Raw genomic sequence first — 22,718 nt, forward strand, 5'->3', positions numbered from 1 at the left:
TTATTCATCAACATTATCAAATGCTATAGGTTTGCTTAAATCATGTTGCACATAACCCATATGCCATTTTTACATTGACTTTTCAATGTAGAAAACAAACTTTGATAGTACCAGAACAAGCAGTCTGGTCCTCTGACAGATGTCTGGCAGGTAGGGGAAAGGTGGAACCTCCTCTCCTCTTAGACAGCCACTGAGCCAGCTGAGCACACAAGGAGGATCTGCCCTCAGGAAGGATGGATGCTGCATCTGAGCAAACAGGCCTGAGGAAAACATGGAGGCAAGAAAGTGCTCAAACACATCAAACACAATTTTAATTTTGAAGGAGAACAAAAGAGGGAGCTAATGCATGGAAAATATTTTTTACATCGTACCAAAATGTAACTGTCCCTACAAAATACTTAACTTTCTTACTACACATTGCTCGGCTATAATCAAATATGTTGAATTAACTTGACATTTTAAAATCAAGTGCAATTTCACAAATAAAATCTTAAAGGAACTTGACAAAATATGCTGTTATTCTGATGTTACCCTGTGAACACATGCACAATTTAAACCCCAGACATACGAAGTAACCCTTAAGACCACAGGGCCATCATAATAAGCAGCAGACCACTGTCTATTCTCTATTTGGCCTCGTGTCTTGTCTGTTTCCTGACTTTATTCTGTTATTAGACAATGAAATGGGTCTTACCCTGGTCGATGAGGCAGCTCTCATTGAAACCACTAATCAATGCAGGGTAGTCTCTCCAGTATAGATCAACATACTCTTCCAACTGGAGGTCTCTGCAAACAAGGACAAAATTATTTGTGAATCATTTTATCCATTAGATACAGTAATGATGCAACACATGTAGGTTCATATATTAAATATATCCACTGAATTGTTTTATGGGGTTGGATTTCTGTTTTTAAAATCCTTGACAATAAAAAATGTGTTAATATCAATTGATTATACTGTTTATTGCATCTTTAACCAAATTTTTCATAGCTCCTTGATCTGCACTACTGGACACAAAATTAATGCCACAGAATTAAATTTGATCAAATTTTCAATTGGCTCCAAAGTTTTAAAAAGCATCTGTGGCATTTAACATGCTTTTGAGAAGTTATTACACATATTCTGAGTAATTAACAGCCATGAGTCATTATCAGACAATCAGACAATCAATACTTTCTAATTCCACAGTCTTGATCACACAATTTCAGTTTGGTGTGTGCGTGTTGTACAGCAAGAAGTGCCCTATGAGCAAAAACTACAATGTGCATAAGACCGCTACTTCCCCTTTTCTTTTGTCATTGATCCTGTAAATATCTTGTGCATTGTTACCTCCACCAAGGAGGTTATGTGATCAGGAGCGTTTGTCTGTTAGTTTGTTTGTCTGTTAGCAACATAACTCAAAAAGTTATGGACAGATTTTGATGAAATTTTCAGGAAATGGCAGAAATGGCATAAGGAAGAACTGATTAGATTTTAGGAGAGATCCGGATCACCATCTGGATCCAGGAAATTTTAAAGGATTCTACTCTATTGGAAGATAGGGCTAATGGCAGAGGTCTGCGCTCTCCAAGTGCTTCTCTAGTCTCAGATTGTATTTAATATATTTAGAGTTATTAAGATGTGTTTTTGTGAATGATTCCTAGATGTGTTTAGGTTTGTAACCTCTGCTAGATTAAAAATGTCTTATAATTTTCTGTCTGTAGTAAGCACACTTATGGCAGTGAAAACAGATAGTTTTACTTGATTAAATTTAAAATAATACTCATTTTAAGTTGGCGGTATGTGACGATATGATAATAGGTAAAAGTGTGTTCATATCTCTTTCAAATATTCAAACCTTGTAAGACAACGTGTATTCACTCTGTGTATTAGGTTTGGGAATCGTAAGGTAGCTCACAATAAGACATGATATGCAATTTGAAGCCTATATTAACAATATTACATAACAGAGATTCTGCAACAGTTGATATACAGCAAAAAAAAATCACTACAAATAATTCAATATATCTAAAAACTGTATGTATAAATATATGCAACACTATGTCTCTTTTGTTCTATTTTCTTCTTTTATAAGACTTCTTCCCTAGCCAATAAACTGCATCTCACAGTCTTGCAACAAATGCCCCAGTGAAGAGTAGTACAGTAGTGAGTGACATCATGTGTCAATCTGTAGCATTGTTGCAAAATCATATTTTATTATTATTATTATGATTATTTTATTTATTTATTTCATGTACTGTAACTGAAGTAGTTATCCACAGTGTGAGAGGTTTTTCTGGCATTTGTGATCAAGTATAGATGTAAAATTGTCCTGTGGGAGAAAATTTCCAGCGTTAGACTTAAACCAAAATGGGACACTGTCATTGGCAAACTGAAGCACCAGCATAGGCTGATCAGATCCACGTAAATTTATATGAGAATCTTCTTTTCTATATATCAGCTGGATCAGTTCTTTAGTTCTTTTATTCATGCAAAAGAAACAAGATTCATATAAGACAAAGGTATACATGCACATATGAAATGCCAAGGTGGGACAAAAGAAACCTCTAAGGGCTTTTAAGAGGATTCCACCTAACACGTTAAAACATTTAAGTGGCCCTGTCACAAATCAAAGCAAATTTTCATAAAGTCTAAAAGTAGGAAGATAATACAGTTTGCAGGAAAACAATTCCTTTTTTCTACTGTAGCACAATGCATTTTAAAGATTGCTAAATGCAGTTAAAAGCACTTGTTTAAGATCTCTTTTTAAACCATAAATAGAAGTAAGTAAATCATAAAATAACTGAAAAATGAAAGTGCCTATCTGAATACTTTTATTACTCATATTTGACATAGAATGAATGAAAAGTCAACCCCTCCTCTTACAAACTTGGCTGGCACAGTGAATGAAACAGTGAAACAAAACTGCAGTGACCTCCTGGCTGTGTGTAAAAGTGCCGCGTTACGTATGGAGTGAAGGACGAAAAGGGAGAACCCTCCATTTTATTTTCCACTCCAATAAATATCACTGTTTATCAGAGAACAGAGAAAACACACCGCAGCCGTGTTTTGCTTGCGTCATCACAGCGTCGTGTTTCGGCCTTGTTGTTTCATTGAAAAAGTTTTTCGGTGGCCGAATTTTCAGTGCATCCCTGATCTGAAGTGTATCTATGTCAAATGTGTTTAAAATCACAGGCTTTGAAATATTTGAGCAGTATGACTGTGCAGTTGAGGAGGAGAAGATTCTAACAATTTTTTCTGGCAACAGAAAATGGTATAGGGATTAGTTTTATACATGGAAGCTTATACTATATTAGTAAGACATAAAAGGATCATTCATAGTGTAATACAACTATACAAGGTTTTTTTCTTGACAAGATGTCTTACACGTCGTAAAATCACAATGTTATTATTTTCTAATTTATTGGACACGTGTATGTGCTTTACCCAGTTGAGCTTGTTGTTGATAAGAACCCCCAAGAACTTAACATGAAAAGGCAATTCCCTTTATAAACTAGTGATATACAATATGTAAAAGGGGTTCAGAGGAATTTCTTCCACCAATCACTAGAGTTAATGTTCTAAATGTGTATTAGGCCCCCCAAAATACCAAATCAAGCCACCAGGGTCCTAATTTTCATGTTTAACAGTGAGCCTGGTGGTGCAGGGTTTTTAAATGGGATTGCACTAAAAAAACTGCCCACATGTGAACCATCACAGGCCAATTATTCTGAAGAGTGCTTTACTGATCCACTCCACTTGTTCTCTTAATGCCATTCACGCCAACCAAAACAGTCAGTTGACAGTACACTAAAGCACATTGCTCAGTGCAAAACACTAAAGAGCTTTAATTACACACAAACATTCACTGAAAATATTAAAATGTCTTCATTTTTTCTTCTATTGCAGAGAGTTAGAAGTAGTTAGTCTGCATATCAATATACAAATGTCCAGTCTTGTCCACATTCATGGAATTATTTGCTTGGTGCATGCTAATGGAGGGTTAAAAACTATGAATTCTTAGGCAGTGGTTACCTGGCCAGCTGTTGAAGCAGACAGACCAGTGAGGAGGCTCTCGCTCTCTGCAGCTCATCTAGTTGCAACTCCTGATAGAGCAGATGGAGGACGTAGAAAAGAGCAGGAATGTGTGGGAAGAGAGGAGCTGAACTGTCCAACTTCTGAGAGGGACTGGAGGGAGAGGACACCTACAAACAAAGAATGAAAGAGGGAAATGAAACACAAAAACAAAAAAAAACATATAGTATAAAATTTCTGTTGTTCAGGAATTCTCCACAAAGCAAAATAAGAAAAGTTATAGTATGGGGATATCTAAAAAATGGAAATGTACCTCATGTTGCTGAACAACCACCACTATTAAAGAAAACTCTGTCTGACCTGACTCAGACAGAGGCCCAAGAAGACAGACAAAACTACAGATTTCACAGAGTTTGAAAATCTTTTGAAAGATTTTTGAGAATACCTTTAAATTCCAAAGCCATTCTAATCTGTTTTTCAACTTATAAAAGCAATAATATCTAATAAGTAGAAAAAAAAAAATAAAAATCTGTCACTCTGGAAATATATTTTTATCGGTTAATTATATAAAAGTAAATATTTTTATGACGTGGCAAAACCATTATGCCGTCTGAAAGATTCACAGCTAAAACTGAGATACTTACAGAGGACATGCCTTCAGCCTCTGGGCTGAGAGAAAGGTTTGAGCCACTGCAATCAGCTGATCCACAAACAGGCTGGAAATTCATCTGTCTGTGGTAATGAGACCCCAACAAATAGTCCCAGTCCTTCAGAGAGAGGAAACATCAGGAAAGATAAAGTGAGAGCTGTCCTGAGGGTTTTACAGATAAAGAAAAACAACAACATTGCAATGAATCTCATAGATATCAATTAGTAGTTTGTTATGTTCATTTATGCATAAACTTTAGATGCAAAACCAACAAAACGTCACAGAATAATGAAGGGATATCAGACGTCGCACACTAATAGGGGTTCATTTTCCATGACATATTTCATGATGCCCCTTCAGCCAGAAAAATAAATAATTTACTAGTAAAATAATATATCTTACATTCTTTAATATTGTGAGAAATTGATCACAGAAAAATGTAAACACAATGGCAATCTATATCGATATCAGCCTCTCTACATATCTATCTCTCTTGATATATATATTATTATTTGTTTTAACAGTGTGTGTTCTTTGTCTTTTTTTAAAGACTAATGGGCTCTCACTTAGCAAAAGCTATGTAAAAACAGTTCATTATTAAAATTATAAACAATCAATTATTATGCCTGTATCTTACAATTCCATAATATTACATTATAACAGATATACATTTTCTTGCTCAAAATACAGTGTTGAAACTTTTCATACGAAAAATGTCATTGTTTTCAAGGACTGATCAAACCTATCCCCTCTGAAAGAAGTTGAGTTTATTATGCCATATTCAAGCCTCCTACCGGAACAATTAAGTGATTTATTAAACTGCTGTGAGCTACCGTGAACCTGGCAAATTACTCTTCTATTCTCTAGGTTTCCAGGATCTGTGGGAATCCTGCACGCTTCAGTTAAATCTGACTCATGCTGTTCCTCAGGTGAAACACACAAACACATACACAGATCCCAGCCAGTGCCTCCAGCTGTTTGACATTTGTTAGCTAAGTTTTGCTCTGATGAAAATACACACAAACACAGATTACTTAACAACCCTCAACATTTATTCTGGGGTATTTCCTATAAGAGAGCGTGTAATGACAGTCATTTTTCTGCATCAGTTACATGTTTATGTAAGACACATTAAAACTGTGCCCTTCAGCCTGTAAAGTTTGCCCATGACAGGGCTGATCCTTCATCATGAAGTTATATTAAACATTTTAAACCCACAAGAAAATATACAATTCTAATTCAGAGACACACTGATTGCAGTTCTTTTCAAGATTGTTTCCCAGATCTGACCTGCCAATAAAGATTTCTGCCCATTCTGATTTTATGCTCATGTTCAAACTAAAACAAATTTGACCTAAGCTGTATTTAAGTGTCCCACAATAACCAGCTAATACAACTGGAAGTAACACAAGCTTCTGCAGATGGTAAAACATATAGCACATTTCTAGTCATCCAATTACTCAGTGTACTTTCTACAGCACAGGTGACACTTACCCATTCACTCCACATTCACACAATGGCAGCATAGGCTGCTAGGTAGAGTGGCCATCAGTATTAAAAAGGGCTGTCAGCATTATGCAATAATCACCACTAATTTAGGTCAGTCATAAATGTATTAGGCTGCTCCCCAATGTCTCAATTCAATTTAAAAATAAAAGTAGGTCTGTATCCAAACAGGAAGTCATTTACCCTTAGTTTAAGACAGCACAAAACTTTATAATGAAACAAAAACAGATTTAAATGTATAAAGAAGAATATCAAAATGCAACCAAAAATGAAGTGTAATTACAATTTACTACAGAATCTGAGATTACTTGCAATTAAAATTTTAAATCATTCCACAGGACTATTGTTAACTAACCAAATATACGCATTCATGCACATTTACACGCCACTGATTTAGCATTGAGAGCAATATTGTGTTAAATGTTGAGCTGGAGGGGGGCCGGTTTAGCTAAGTGGGTAGAGCAGGTGCTCGTGTACAGAGGCTTCAACACACTGGTCATGGGGGTCGATCCCCCATTTCAACGAAGTTTGGTGCATGTCTTCCCTCAATCTCTCTCCCAATATTTCCCAACCCTCTTCAGCTGTCCTATCAAATAAAGGCAAAATGGCCCAAAAAATACTTAAAAAAAATGTCGAACTGGGGATTGACCCCTTATTCTATTAAAGAGACTAAGCCAGCTGCCCCCTTGCATATCTATATCCAGTTCTTTATTTAGTTATTTTGTGTCCTTTGGGGCTGTTTATGTATATTAGACATGTGTATTAAGTTATTTTATTCGCTTTTTATCAAATGCAAAAACACAAATTTGGCAGGTTTCTAATCAATTCATTACCATCTTATTATTTTATTGTGGTGGCAGGCAAGGTTGTTTTATGTTGACGCTGACTTATATGATTTCTTAATTTTGGTAAATATTGGCTTTACTGACTCATTAAAACTTGATGAATTAAATGGTTTTAACACAGTCATATATGGCTATCCAAAGCATTTGTCTGGTAATTTTTTTCTACATGGCTGAAATCGGGGAGACTTGCCAGCCAAACTGACCTTTGATAAAAAAAAAAAGTCGAGTGTAAACTCTGACTCACCCAGCCCTGTGGAGGGAGAGAGGAATAGAGAAAGAGAGAGACAGTGGGAGCCTGCTCAAACTTAGAGACAGTGGGTATGCACAGATCTGTCAGGGTCAGTGTTTATCCTCCAGTGTGTCAATGCGTGTTTGCCCCTGCTGATTGGCACCTCACATCCACACTGCTGGCATGTTAGCTTGTGTACATGTGGTTGTCGTGTTCGTGTTTCAACTCAGAATCGGCTATACATTGGACGACTGGCCAGATACCAATCTCAACCAAACAGGCAGTAAATTACAGTCATCAGCTGGTCAATCAGTGCATTTCCAATTAAACTGATTGTTTGACAGGGCTTCATGACACAAGGAAAGGACTATAAAGATTGTTTCAGCATCAGTGCAAATCATATTTTTTAGTTGTGTAGTTAAAAGAATTTTTCAAGTCCTTAACCTTTCTTTGTGAAACTGCTAGAGCAACTAAATTGATGCTGGCTTTGAATCTCATCAAAGCTGAAACAAGATCATTTCTAATTTCTTTAATGGAAAATAACAAAAGTTTTTAAAAGGTTTATAAACTTTTACTGCATTTTCTGGTCAAACTAAATGTTAAAAAGGAAAAAGAAAAGCAGGATTAGTATACTTTTCTAGGCAGTCATGGCAGTTTGGAGCATTAAACTTTAACATGTTTTCTGATAATGAAGCATTCTTTTGTGTGTTTGTCACAAAAAAAAAATTCAGCCAAAACAATTAAACATGTAAGTACCCTTTAGAGCATACAAGTCTGCATGCTTCCTAAAACTAGCATTCAAGATAAACCATGTGCTTATTGTGACATCAAGAAAGATCAGAATAGTCACAGACCTCATCAGAGCCTCCGTCAGAGGGCCGAGCCTTCTTGGCTGCAATCACTGGAGAAAGAGGCACTTCAAAATGCAGCTGCATTAAAAGAGAGCAAGGTCAACACATGTCAGTGGGTGTGTGAGTGAGTGAGTAAAGAAAATTCAATATGGTTTGCAAGATAAGAATAGAAAACACATCCACAGCTGGCTCACATTTTGTTTCCAAGTCAGACGCTCTGTGTTGTAGCCCATCAGCGTCATAAAACATGTGACAAACAGGTTCCACTCAGCATGTGCACTGGGACCACCAGGGGCATTGTAGATGTTGTACCACTTCACTAAAACCTGAACAAAAACATGGGTTACAACATAACATGGTAAATCTGTCTAATATGAGATCAACTAAAATGAAAGAAGAAAAACATCCGTTATTGCAGCACAACTACTTTATTCTATCAAAACAAAAAAACAATAATCGATTAGATTTATTTGCAATCTTTTTTGTTATTATAACACCAAAATTACAAACCTTCATGGCAGCTTCTTTGGGCAGGATGAAACGAATTGCCTGAAGACATTTTTTCACTGAAACAAATTAGAGAAAAAAGGAATACAGAAAAGACAGAGAGGAAAGAGGTGAACATAAGAAAAATACAAGCTGCAATTTCAAGGTATGCATACTAAAAAAAAATGACGGTAAAAACTTCCATATCCTATCAAAATCCTATTACTAAGCAGGTAAACAGAGAGGTTCCCTGGTTGTCTAAAGCATCTGTTCCCAACCTGGGATCCAGGACCCCCTTTGGGAGGTAGGGGGCCATAAAAATCTTAGGGGGCTGTGGGGCTTTGTCTGCTTTGAGTTTGTCAAAATTAGATTCACACATGGTAATTATTATCAAGGTAAAACCTTCAATGAATAGATTACACAAAGACTTTTGAAATGAAAACAATGAAATTATTTGTGTGGGTGCTGGGGGGGGCTTCGCTTTACTAAGATATAAGTGGTGGTGGGGTCTCCATGGAAAAATGTAAAGGTTTATTGAGGACATTATCCCAAACATTTCACCTCATTTTCCTTTCTCTTTTTAATTAACTAAAAAAAAAAGAATTGTATTCCCCCTAAAACTTATTGTTAGAAAATTCAATTGGACACTCCAGTTTATATTTTTTCTATCCATACTTTGAAGGGAAATAAAATAATAACTACTGGATAGTATTTATAAGTAACTTCCTTAATTTGGCACAGATGATTCAGATGAAGCTACTGTATGCTTCAATTAAGTTTAGGTTTGGTGATCCCTCCTATGCTAGAGTTTCTTCACTTGAATTCACATCCTGGTTTTCCCATGTGCTGATCCCAGTTCCAGTAAAAAATTAGGGATGCACAGATACCGATACCAGTATTGGGTATCACTGCTAATACCAAGCCTAAGTACTAATACTCATAAAACACTGCAGAAGAGGAACTCTGTATCATCTTAAAGCATAATGTCCGTCTCATATTATGAGACTATGTAGCAATGTCTGCAGCTTGGTGATATTTAAAATTTTACTGTGATGCCAAAAGTGGTGTAGATAGAAAACTGTGCACTGTTTAATTGTCAAGAGGAGGGATGGCACACATCTTATAAAGACAAAACAAACTTTCAAAATAATTTTAGGAACAGTTATGGTATTATTAAGTACTTATATCTGTGCTCTGTATCAGTGAGCGCCCAAACATTAGTACTTTTACTTGGTCTGGAAAAATGCAGTAACAGTGTATCCCTAGGAACATGATCTACAGCATGTAGGTTTTTTATACAGACTTATCTTTCCATGCACCTTTACATCTGGAGAATACTGTCTGTATGTTATGTGGAGGGATAATATTTAGATAGTCTGATAGTTAGAACTTGGGCTGAAATGGCTGACTTTACAAATACAGTAAACTGGACTTTATTCTCTAGAGTTCTTTAATTATACATTCTAAAATTGGGGCACAGAAACACATAGATTATTAATTAAGGAAATAAATCAGACTTTTCTGGGTGCCAGATTGCCTTTCTTTTAACATAGTTTTGTCCAGAGATTTGGCTGAGAACCTTACATGAATTGAACCTCACAATGAATTCTTTTGCTTTTAACCTATAGCAAGGTTTTTTTTCTTCTCATTAACTTCCTAAAACCCTAAAGGAAATTTAAAAAAAGAGTCACCCCTACAACAGTAATTACTGTTACTGTGTCTCCAAACGACTCTGACCAATCAGATTCCTAATCAACATCACCGGGTGCTCTTAATTGGACATCCACAGTGGGAAAGGTCAAAGAAGAGGGGGATAAATGCCATTTCATTAGAGGGAGAAAGACTCGTCTGTACGATCAATTACTAAACAATAGGGAGCATCACATGGCAGGGACATAAAGGTAGACAGAATAACACAAACACCTTAGTGATATTGAACACTTTAAAAAGAAGCCAAGTGTGAGCTTCAACAGGCTGGGATCAAAAAGAGATCAAAAATCTTGAAAGTTTATAGTCAAAGGAGACCTAAACAGATCCGAGGACCTATCCGAGGACCTACGGCTTAAAGGGATACATCAACATTTTGGCAAATTCGCCAATTGCCATAATCCCTATAGTCTTACTAATAGGTTTGTTACTTTTAGTTGTCGGTGCAAGCTATTTTTAGATCAGTGGCGCTGAGATAGGAGCTGCTCAGCTAATGCTATGGTGTCTTATGGTATTTTTTGCTTTCCCTCATCAAACTCATCAAATACACAATCCAACAACAAAACGCTCTTGTGGACAAGTTGTGACCTGCACATTCACCACACTATGAAATAATCATGGAACATTATGAGACGGAGATGTCTTAAAGGTAAATGCAAATCCAGAACTACTTTCCAGACATGGCTGCTGCACTGTGTCACTCCGCCTCAAGAAATAGTTCTGAGTATTTGCTTTATATGTTGTAATGTTACATAATTGTAAGTTATTATTACATAGCGTGGTGAATGTGCAGGTCACAACTTGTCCACGAGAGCATTTTGGAGTTGTTGGATTGTGTATTTGATGAGTTTGATGAGGGAAAGCCGGAATTACCATAAGACACCATAGTGTTAGCTGAGCAGCCCCTATCTCAGCACCGCCGATCCAAAAATAGCTTGCACCGACAACTAAAGTTAACAAACCTATTAGTACGACTATAGGGATTACGGCAATGGGCGAATTTGCCAAAACTTTGAAGTATCCCTTTAACAATGAAGACAAGAGACAAGACTAGACTTAAAGAGGCAAAAAACAAATTATATTTATTTTTCCATTAGGAACTTTGTTATTTGAATTCCATTGAAAAAGTAGCTACAGATATATAAAGGAAATTCAAACTACCCATCTGACTAAACTGACTTTTCTATGCCAGAAATCTGACATGCAATCAATCAAAATGTAAGGCATAGAAAAACACTGTAGAGTTAACAGGTGGATGAATAAAAGTGATAAGTCTACTTATCCTCATTCCCTTGGGTCAGAGATAAAGGATCCAAAAAGGTAAATTAAGAACATTTAGACTTGGTTTATGGAGATGGACAAAATAATTTTGCTGTAAGACCTATAAGGATGATATTTTGATAAAGAGGGGATAACTATAATGTAAAATCATTTTCTGTGAGAAAAAAATCTCTTTAGTGTGTTCATAGTGGCTGCTATGAAAGAGCTCTCATGACAGGCACAATATGTTTATTGTTGTTGTGGAAATGCTGGATGTCTGCTACATTAGGAAGACTGGACTGCTACTAGGAGCTGCTGCTCTGTTGCTGTTCCTCATTCATCTTTTTTGTTCTCCCAACCACCAACCCAACCGTGAAGCCCTTTCAGATCAAGAAGAAGAGACTTGATGGCTAAGTTTTGGCCACTTACTAGTTATTTTGAAAAACCACTGTTTTCACTTCATGGATGACTTTCACATAATGAGGGAGAAGATGTGTTAAAAATGGCCTTCCTAGTTGACATCAAGTAAACCTAAAATACTTTGCAAGGAGTTCACAGTGTGAACCAGGTAGGACACTTTTACCAGCCTTTCTCCCTCAGTATGTGAAATACATCCATGAAATGATAACCATGGTTTACTGTTTAGTAAATACACCTTATGAGGTGTAGTCTATTACTGAGCAGAGTTCTGAATTTAAAACAAAAAGGCAGGAAACAACTGTATCTTGGACAGCGGAGAGCAGCACAGCATTTCTGCTAGGGCTGGGCAATTAATCAAATTTAGATATAATCAAAATATGGCCTACTGCAATTTTCAAACTGCAGAAAATACGATAATTCTTTAACCTAAAAATAGTGTCATACGTACCAGTTTAATACATTTTTTAAGGCAGAGATGTTATGCTCTACTCATCATGCAATAATTCAAGTGTCCTTTTTATCTAACAGTTACAGAATAGCAAAGAAAGCCTCTTTTCCTTATTTTTATATACATCTGTCTTTTTAAACATGAGAAAGACATAAAATAATCATTCTCTTTAATAAAACATTCATATACAATTTTACAAAGAGTCAAAATAATTGCAATTATATATTTTTTCGGAATTGTTCAGCCTTCGCTTAATCTACCAAAATTTGTGTTCATTACAATACAGAATGATTTATTTCTTGCTACTTGAGAAACACTTAAGACAAGAAATTTTTAAAATAACCAGCAAATCACAATATTGGGGGGAAAATTGCAGTAAGACTATTTTTTCAAATCATTCTAACCATCTTTTGTTAATGTTTTGATTGAATCTCCTGCTGGCAAAATTTATAAATGGTGCATTAGGTAGCAATCAAAAAATGTCCTCTCTCTTTTAAATGTTGTAGTTTGTTGTCATTATAAAAAAAATTATGGGGATTGTCATCTGAAAAATTATGCATACTGGCATTAACTAGTGTTGCTGAATAGTTCAGGTCTCAACATTTGAGCACAGTTTTGAGTCTTTCATTTTGTGTAAGATATGTGACTGTCCTCTACAGGTTGAAAACTGGCTACTGCAGCTGAATTTTTCTATTGGCTATGCTGGTACCATCTCACATCATCATCCCCTTTAGAGGAAAATTACCTTGTTTATGTTTTTGTCTAACTCTGTGTTTTAGTTTGAGTTGGCTGTTTTATCTGAATGCATTCTAGGCTTTAAAACATTCAAGAGGTAATATAAATGCATTTTTTGAAATTCCGGTGTAGATTCACTTTAACCAAAGCTCTGGAGTCTAGTTACCTTTTAACATGAGCTTAGAGGTACATCAAGTCATGTGTTCAAAGTATTTTTACAGGTAGTTATTTAAAAGCCAATGCTTTAAAAATAGCATACAAGAAACAATGGTTTTTCCCTAAGTATCTGATTTCCCTCTCAGTGTACATGAAAACGTCAGCAATGCTGTGGCTTAATCATTACCAGTAAGATGTTGCACTTGTGAGCGTGTGTGTGTGTGTGTGTGTGGTGTGTGCAGATGTGTGTGTCTTGTAATGGCCTTGTTAATACATCAAGATTATACGTCACTGTGTAACAATGCAGGGCAGCTCTCAAACCTAATTTACTGGGCCGAACTGCTCTGACTCAGCCGTCTGTGTGTGCTTGTGTGTTTATAGGCTCATTCAAAAAGTTTATGTTCAATGACAGAGAGCAAAACAGTACTGATCAACAGCAGCTGTAGTAACATGTTTCTTTAACAGAATTAAGGCAGCGCATTTGTTTCATGCATCTATCTCACGTCAGTGTCTGTTCATCTTTAAAAAAAAAAGAGATCGCAATATTAGCATGAAGAGACCCCTAAAAGAGTGTCTGTGTGTGGGTTTCTCACCAAGCTCTGAAGTAGCAATCTCTGGGATTGAGATCCTCAGCATTGGACCACTGTTTAGTTCCTACAGGGAGAGAGAGTTCACAAATTCAATCTGCACACAAAGTCAAATTTTGTATCAGTGCTGTGTAATATAAGGTGAACCGTGACTGTTACATCAAGTCGAGTGTAGCAGCAGATAATCTCATACCTTACATGCATCATTATCAAGACCCTAAAATGGAAACGGCTGAATGGAATTATTAATCAGATTATTTACACCTGTGTTTTTCTACCTGTGACGTGTCAAAATATCTCCTGTGAAAAAAGGCTGATTGTTAAGCACAAGGTGATGAAATCTCTCTGCAGATAAGCAAACATCCATCTAAATGGAAAAATAAATTGGTGTGTGCAGTAATTCGACGCCTTCTCTGCCACTCTGTATCAGATTAAACTTTCAATCACCCTAATCAGTGATGTCATAACACAGACTGGGGGTCTAGTTAAACATTCACCATGCTTACATTATACATTTCTGTTTGTTGAGATTATTGCTGAAAAAACCTTTTTCAAACTTTCAGTGAGAGCCTGATGATGTGAGTAGGTTTAAAAATAAATGAATGTAAGACAGAAATACAACCTGTTTTTGTCTCTGGTTAAACAAATAAAATATTAACTTAGCTTTTCAGAAAAAAATCATACACAACACAACTAAAATAAAATTAACCCGAAGCATTGTTTCCTTAACTTGATTAACTTGACCATTTACCAATGACAGAATTCTTGTTATTATGTCATTTTGAAAAAACAATCACAAAAACCAAGGCAGCACTCCAGTTGTGCAAATCAGACGCAACAGTATAGTTATATGCTTGTTTGTTTTGATGTATTACATTGTCGTTTACTAGTATATTAAACATGTTAGGCTTTAAACATAAAGGTTATTTTATTTACACAGGTTAATTTTTGATAGTGAAAGTCTGATACATTCCTGTCAGCACATCAAAGTGTACCACATATTTCATAAACACATGCCGTGCTCATTTAACTGTGATTGCATGAAAAAGAAACTCCTGACATTCTCTCAGTGAGTGCATCATGTAGCATCCCAACAGGCTCAAGTCTGTCAAAAAAAAGTGTGACATGAATGGGCCTGAGCAAAACCACTCTTTAGTAACAGCACCTTGAAAGAGACCCTCATTTTCTATAAATGACTTGAAGGTCCTCGAATGGCACTTCTACTTTCTGTTGCAGATGAGCTTCTAAATATGGGTTCCAAAAAAACATCACAGGAGCTTTTCTCTTTCTTTATCTTTGTATGCATGCATGTCATATTAATGCACATCACCAACTATGAATCGTTATGTACCACTTAAGTCAATAACCATTTATCTTTCTGGGAGCTCCTCGGACCTCAAGTCTCTTGGATCCGCTTAAGTTTGTTGGTGTGGACAACCGGCTGCTGTGGACCCACCCAACTCCAACTACTGCAACTTACCAGCCTCTAGGGCTGTAGTCAACCAAAGAAAAACTTGGTCAACCAAAATCGCACCCAGGCATCAACCAATAGACTGGTCGTCCAGGTAAAAAATAAAAAATAAAATAAATAAACAAATGAATACATTTTAAAAAATCACCTCGTTGTGGACCAGTTTCATCCATACAGGAGCTTTACCGTATCTGCTTGGTACTCTTAATGATCCTTAAATGAACATAACAATCCTTTTGAAGCATTGATATATAGTTTTAGGCTAATCATGTTGTACTAAAAAAAATTATTAATCGAGAGACGCACATGCCTTTGATCTCCGTGATCCCAGCGCAGTAACTCTTTAAACTCATACAGCCTACAGAATAACCTCAGATCATTGTTTTTCATTCATTTATAACAGTAACTATTGACAGGATTGCTTGATCCAGCCCGCGCCGTGTCATTTACGAACATAAAGCAGACAACATGCAGCGTTTATTAAAGGAGATGAGAGGGAAAAAGTTCGCCCGTCAGGACTTAATGACCAGCAGACATCGTCCTTTATCTCCCCTGCTTTCTTGTCTGTATGTAAGAGAAGCTAATGCTAACATGAACACTTTAAGGACATTATAAAAGGAGATGATACCATGCAGCCTATTTGCAGACAGGTGAATAAAGCTGACCGTGGGAGTCAATGCTGTGAGGGAGGGTAGAGCAGAGACACTCAGCAGCGCCATTTCAATACAAACAGCCTGCAACTTTGTGACGAGTTGAAGATGCGTTGTTTCTGAGCGTTAATGCTGTAAAAATATCAGAAAATATCCCACTCTGCGTAGCTTTGTGTGCTTCTCTACCTGTATTTCCGGGAGCTTCATTGCTCCTCTGGCCCCCAGCAGCACGTCTCTCTAGATCAGTCAGCTGCACACTAGCGCTTCTGTCAGCGCGTTAGGGGACAGGAGAGGGGGACGACTCGCTGCCCAGGGTGATATTGGTCGGATAAAAGCTTTCGACCAAACAATCGACCAATCAGATGGAAGCTGTCAGCCCTACCAGCCTCACATATATCATATATATATTATTTTTATTTTTTTTTAATGTTTAATGGAATTTTAGAACAGCTCAACTGGAACTGCTACAAGCACTTTTATGTATTTATATAAACTTTTTCATCATTACCATTATATTTGCTAATGCTAGTATTACCAAGATCAGTTTACATGGCTGTTGCTGCGAATTGTAAACACACTGTTATCATGTACATCAAAGGCTTGCTGCTGTGGATCTACCCATGTACAACTGCTTCATCTATCAACAGCTATTCTTTACTTTAGAAAAGTTCAACTGAACCTAAGAGCAACTCTACTTTAACAGCAATTCTCAGTCCTCATCAGTCATTATCATCTCAGCTGCTAATGCTGCTAGCACAGCATTCAGTTTTCTCTCAAACATACGGACAAAATTGTTAGTATCCTTACATTAAAGAAAAAACACAAAGGTCACTTAAATAACGTGAAACTAAAAAAAGTAATAATAAATAAACATTTACTAGAATTCACTGATACAAATCACACATTGCTTTTGAATTGTGGTTCAACAGAATTATTAAAAAAAAAAAAAAAAAAAAAAAAAAAAGAAACTGGCCTGGACAAAAATGATGGAACTCTTAATTTAAAACATGTTTGCCTATAATTTTCTTTCTAATCTCCAGAGACACCTCTCCTTGGCTTTCCTTCCATGTTTGGAAGGGTTCAGGTTGGTGATTAAATACCTTAATCAGCCCTGATTAATACAACTTATACCATGGTCTTGGTGAATACTCGATTCTGATTGGCTCTGGAAATTCCATTGGTGTCCATTAACTTCTGATGTATGGACACCATATGAACTTCACAAGTAGCTCCGGTCAAAAAATCATTACACAGTTCCAAATTAATGTGCAGTAGCCGTTAGCCGTTACTCCGTTAGGAGTGACTATAGCAACCCAAGACAGTCATATCTTCTGAGCAGGGAGTACAGCTCTGCCAGCCTAAAGAGCCTGCGGACCGGCATCAACCATCACTTAAAGGTGCAGTGTGTAATATTTAGCCTATTAGCATTTAGCAAAACAAGCTTGGTTAAAATGAAACATAACATTTATAAGTAGACTGATCTAAATTAGTGTTGACATCTGATAACACATTTTTTAAATTTATGTTTTAAATTAACTCAGAATAAGCCTTTTATTCATACATAGGGAGGGTCCCCTCCAAGGACGCTGCCATCTTGGATTTTTGCATTTTGCCTGTTTCTATGGCACCACAGAAGGAACCAAATAACAGTTAAGTATGTATTGATTTTTAAACTTCACTGGTTCCCACAGTTATCACCAGAAAAATGAGCATCACACTCCAGAATTGACTGTTAGATGTTGATAGTCCCATTTTTACACACTGTACCTTTAACTGACATAAATAAAATGACAGACTCCAGGTTAAAGACCAGTAACGTAAGACAATCTTATTTTCAACAGTGCTTAACAAATTTATTAGACCACCTGTCATAAAAACGAGGAAATCTTTCAAAAACTTGTTTAAAACTAAAAATGTTATTGTAATTTATTTGGCAAATAACAAACTGAAACAACTAAATAGTCCTTTTACACACAGAATAACCAAAAACTTCATATTTTGTATGGCCTCCTTTGGCCTTGATAACAGCTTGCATTCTTGCTGGCATTGTTTTTATGTACTTTTCCACAGTCTCTTTTGTTATTGAGTTCCAAATAGTTTCTAGCTGTTCCCACAGACTTTCTTTAGATGAAACTTTTGTGTCATCGATCTTTAAATCTACTAAATCCCAAATTTGTTCCATAGTATTCAAATCCGGACTTTGACTTGGCCAGTCCATCAGTTCCAGTACTCCAGATTCCTTTTTTTCTTTCTCCTTTTACATTCCCTAAGAACGTTATGGGATTGGAATGGCTATTCCAGTTATTAGTCAGGCCCTCAGGCGTTCGCTAGGGAAAAGCAACTGTTGCTTTAGTAAAAACTTTCTATTTTGATCACAAAACATATGAAATCATAAATTAGTAGTTTTATTCATTATTTTTGTTAGCAAGTGACCACGGTATAAACAGGTTAATGCCTGACAAGGTTTCGAATTATCAGGGATTAATGGACTTCGCAGAGGCAACCGTCCTCCGCTGTGCATCAGATGGTTCAGGCCTCCAAGTTGTCCATTAATCCCTGATAATTGGACACCTCGTCAGGCATTAACCCTTACTTAAGATACCACAGATCAGACCTTTATCCAGTAATTCAGCATGTTTCAACAAGTTATTTTTATGAGAGCATGATCCCTTTAGAGACTACTGTTTATGCACTTAAACACCTATTTCAGGTGCATACTAGCAACTCAGGGGGAAAAAACAGATAGCACTAACTTCAACATAACAGTAACTTCTACATGTCAGAGTGCTGAAGCAAGAAAAATGTACAGGGAATCGAATGCCTTCTTGGAACTATCAGCACACATAGACAAGAGACTCACAGAAACCTACCAGTGTGACCCGGTTGCAAACAGGGTCCCTCAGAGCATGAATGTAGGGTGGAGCTTGTTGAGAAATGCAATCTTCCAAAAAAGAAGCTTCATGGTGTTTAATATTTGGCCCCCTATGCCCCGACACTGGTGAAGGCATAGCAGCCTAGAAGACAGAACAAAAAAAAGAGGTGACGAAAAAGTAGAGAGAGAATGGGAAAGAAAATTAAGTAGCCAGGATCAGGTAAGAACTCTGATAGTAAATACTAAACTTTTGGATTATAAATGATTTTCTGGTTATTTCTTGCAGATAGTTTTTGAAAAAAGTATAAATCAAATTTTCTCTCAGACAGTGAATTTAACAGTGGAAAAGAGGAAAACCAATTATCTGTGAGCAAATAAAACAAGGAAAAAGTAAGACCAAATGCAAGTATGTTTACAATGTATGTCAGTACCTCATCCAGTCTTTGTAGGTGTCTGCTGCTAGCGTTAGCAGGCGTGCTGGCGTTATCCAGCGGAGTGTTGACATGGGAGATGTGGTTGGTGAGGCTGAAGGTGGGTGACAGCAGGCCGGGGACATAAACTTTGCTGACCTAAAGAAACACCAAGACAGAAGTCTGAGCTCTCTTGCCATTTAATTTAAATAGCAAGTTTTCAAGTGATCCATAGATTTAAAGCTGTCATCTTCAGCCCTGTTGGACTGACTGATTATCAAAATTTGGATTTTGGTTTCTCCTTACCCTGGTGATCCCTGTGTAGAGAACAAGACTGCCACAGGCCTCCAGAACCAGCATGGCATCAATACTCTGAAGATCAAAGTTTAACCATCAGAAACGTGAAGTCAAAAAGGGCGACAACAATCACTTATTGTAATTAATGATAAAATCTCTGATTGTTTTCTTTATCAATTCGTACATTTTTTGTCTTTAAAATGAAAATGTCAAAAAGTTGGAAAAAACACCATAATTTTATAAATTATTATTATAATTATTAAATTATATTCAAATGTCCTAGACAATGGAAAAGCCAACAGTTACAAAATAATTCCAGAAATGTTTGATCCAAACTTCTGCTTTCTCTCAATATCAGATCCTGATGTTGTTGTGATCGTATGATGCTAACTTAGGTAATTAATAGTGACAAGCAATGGAATCTGAAATTTATCAAAAAATGCCAAAATTTAGAGCTGTAGCCATAGCTCCAGACTGATGATGCTGATTACATAAAACCTAATCTGATACAAATCATCATTCTAATCATCCAAACCTGCAGAAGTAAATCAAAAGCTATGCACTATAATTCAGTTACACAATTTTAGGCTATATTTATTCAGTTTCACAGTGCAGCTCATCGATGACAGGCCTTCTTTAAGACAGATTGTTATGATTTCCGGTCTTATGATGATATAAAACAAAGTCCTTTGAGGCAGAGATTAAGCTCATCTAAATATATACCGAGCCATGGTTTCTATAGATGATGGAAACAAGTAAAGACCTAATTATCAAATGGAACTGGTAAACATCCGAAGCACTGAAGAGAAAACAGTAACGCTTCCTACGCAATGTTCACAACTTCTCATACAATAATTAGCCAAATTAAGTAATGACTGAATGCAGATAACACAAATAAATAGTCAGACACCAGTGGAGTCCGTAAATGTTCATTGCTGCAGCCTCGTGAGCTGATATATCTATGTCACTTATCACTGTTTATTGTGGTTGCTGTATCAAAGGGAAAAATTCCAGACACCAGTTTCTGCGGCTTTTTTGGAGTTTGTACATCACACACCCTTTAATTAACATGGCCAACCTGAGTATTACTCTTGATGCCTCATACACCAATAAACACCACTTAAAAAAGATGAAATGATATTTATTCAAATTTTAGATTTAAAATAGCATCACTTGAGGCCAACAGAGTAAAGCAAGAGCTTCATGGAGGTTTTAACAATAGTTGTGAGAATTATGCTCTATGTGTGGCATGTCTAAGGTGCAATGTTCAGTCCTCAGAGACTGTGCTGTTAGTTTCCACATTTCTTAAATCATTATTACTATTTACTCAGCTGAAAGTGTGCAAAATCTGAAACCATATTTTTCAGGGGCTTTTTTGCCTTTTTTGGATAGGATAGCTGAAGAGAGACGGGAAATATGGGGGGAGAGGATGGGGAGAAGAAATGGACCAAACAGAGACCGGGAATCAATCCCGGGACCAGTGTGTCTAGTACTATAGCCTCTGTATGTGGGTGCCTGCTCAAACAACTGAACCAAACTGGCAACCACAAAATCTGACAACAGAAATTTACCTACAGACACAATAAACTGTTTGTACCGTCTCATATCATTCTGTGTATTATCAATTCATGCATTGCATCATATCATAGATATTGCAGTAAGGTGTTCATTTAATTTTGCTTATTTTTTAGAACATACTGAAGAGAGGGTTTGTTCTAGTCTGTATGATATTGAGGGGTTAAAGTACATAAATCGGGAAGGTGCATTATTAGGCAGAATTGAATTAATACATAAGTCCAATTATGGGCTAAAATCATCTAATTTAATAAACACCTTAAAACTGTAAGCATCATGAATGATTATTTTATGAAAACAAAATAAAAATGTTGACTATAACACCACCTCCTGTTTTCATAATTGTTGTCTGGGAAATAATCTCATTAAGTTGGTTTCTTAAAAGGTAATGTAGCAAATTGTGCAATTATTTATGAGAGGATTTATGAATATTATAATCTACCAGCAGAGGCTCTGCATCTTTGGCTGGGATGGTTGTGACAGAGGCAAAGATGAGCTGAGATGTGTCATTGCTCTCCATAAACTTTACACATCTGTGGGAAAAAATGAAAGAGATTTTAAACAATTAAAGAAATATTTTTGCAGAATGACTGTAGATACAAATGAGGAGAGGAAATCTACATTTAACATATTTGCAAGTGGTTGAAATGTTGTCTTTTTGGACATGAGCTGAAAGTGTTTCCATAAAGACTTGTACATCATACTGCAGCATAAATAAGGATAATTTAAGATTTTCAAGAATTATGGGCCTACAAGGTCTATAAAATAAATCAAATTACAGTGGAGTCTGTTTCAAGTCGACATAGTGTTTGTCTCCTGACCTTAGCTGTTGGTGGGACTCCACCAGGAAACAGAGGTAATGGTTCTCACAGAGATCAGAGGTCAGGAAAACCTTGGATGCCTGGCTGCTCATCTCCCTGAAAATCCAAAAGAGGGAGGCGTCATGCTTTTTGATTTTGTCAAAGGTCAACATGAATCCCAGCAGCAAGTAGGGAGTTTCTGTCAGTTTGTTGTATGTTTCATTTTCCTCTAGCAGGCATTATTTATTTCCAGTATATCCTGAAGGTTATGTCTTCTAAAGGTCAGGATAAAAACAGCTGGGAAGCTTGGTTTTATTGAATTAAAGCAGGTGTATAATAAAAGCTATTAAAGACGAGCCAAATATTAAAATAAAACTTTCTACGGGTATTTCACACTAGATTATGTAAAAATGAATGATACCTGTAAAGGTTAAGCATTAGTAGATCTGGCACTGGTTCCTACCGTTGGCAGCCAGATGTGACTGTCTCACTCCACAGCAGCTCCATGCAGAGGTCAGGTATAATCGGCTCCATTTCTGGCACCAGCATTGTTTCATTGACCGTGCTGTTCGGAGAGGGCAACAAACCATGGTGCCCCCTCAGGGAGGGGCTGTGAAAAGATGTGTTGAATCGAGCTGCACCTGAAAAGGACGGAGCCGCCATACCTGGAGAGTGAGCACGGCTGAAAAACAGGATGAATCTGTGTTATGGATTTCCAGAAGAATACCTATGTGGAACATTGACCTTCC

The 22,718-nt window shown here is 36.7% G+C and overlaps 1 protein-coding gene across 1 annotated transcript in view; it reads right to left on the minus strand.

Moving 5' to 3' along the window:
• Positions 1-22,718, minus strand: part of anapc1 (anaphase promoting complex subunit 1) — a 69,794-nt gene that overhangs the window by 42,479 nt on the left and 4,597 nt on the right. The window contains exons 11-24 of the mRNA XM_041790186.1: positions 22,433-22,651; positions 21,991-22,086; positions 21,612-21,702; positions 19,604-19,669; positions 19,319-19,456; positions 18,886-19,029; positions 13,901-13,961; positions 8,606-8,661; positions 8,290-8,421; positions 8,099-8,173; positions 4,660-4,782; positions 4,016-4,185; positions 695-786; positions 112-260 (exon numbers count right to left, since the gene is read on the minus strand). Coding sequence (XP_041646120.1) covers positions 112-260; positions 695-786; positions 4,016-4,185; positions 4,660-4,782; positions 8,099-8,173; positions 8,290-8,421; positions 8,606-8,661; positions 13,901-13,961; positions 18,886-19,029; positions 19,319-19,456; positions 19,604-19,669; positions 21,612-21,702; positions 21,991-22,086; positions 22,433-22,651 — 1,612 coding nt within the window. The remainder of the gene's footprint in view (positions 1-111; positions 261-694; positions 787-4,015; positions 4,186-4,659; positions 4,783-8,098; positions 8,174-8,289; positions 8,422-8,605; positions 8,662-13,900; positions 13,962-18,885; positions 19,030-19,318; positions 19,457-19,603; positions 19,670-21,611; positions 21,703-21,990; positions 22,087-22,432; positions 22,652-22,718) is intronic.

This window comes from Cheilinus undulatus, linkage group 6 (genome assembly GCF_018320785.1).
Source record: "Cheilinus undulatus linkage group 6, ASM1832078v1, whole genome shotgun sequence".
NCBI lineage: Eukaryota > Metazoa > Chordata > Actinopteri > Labriformes > Labridae > Cheilinus > Cheilinus undulatus.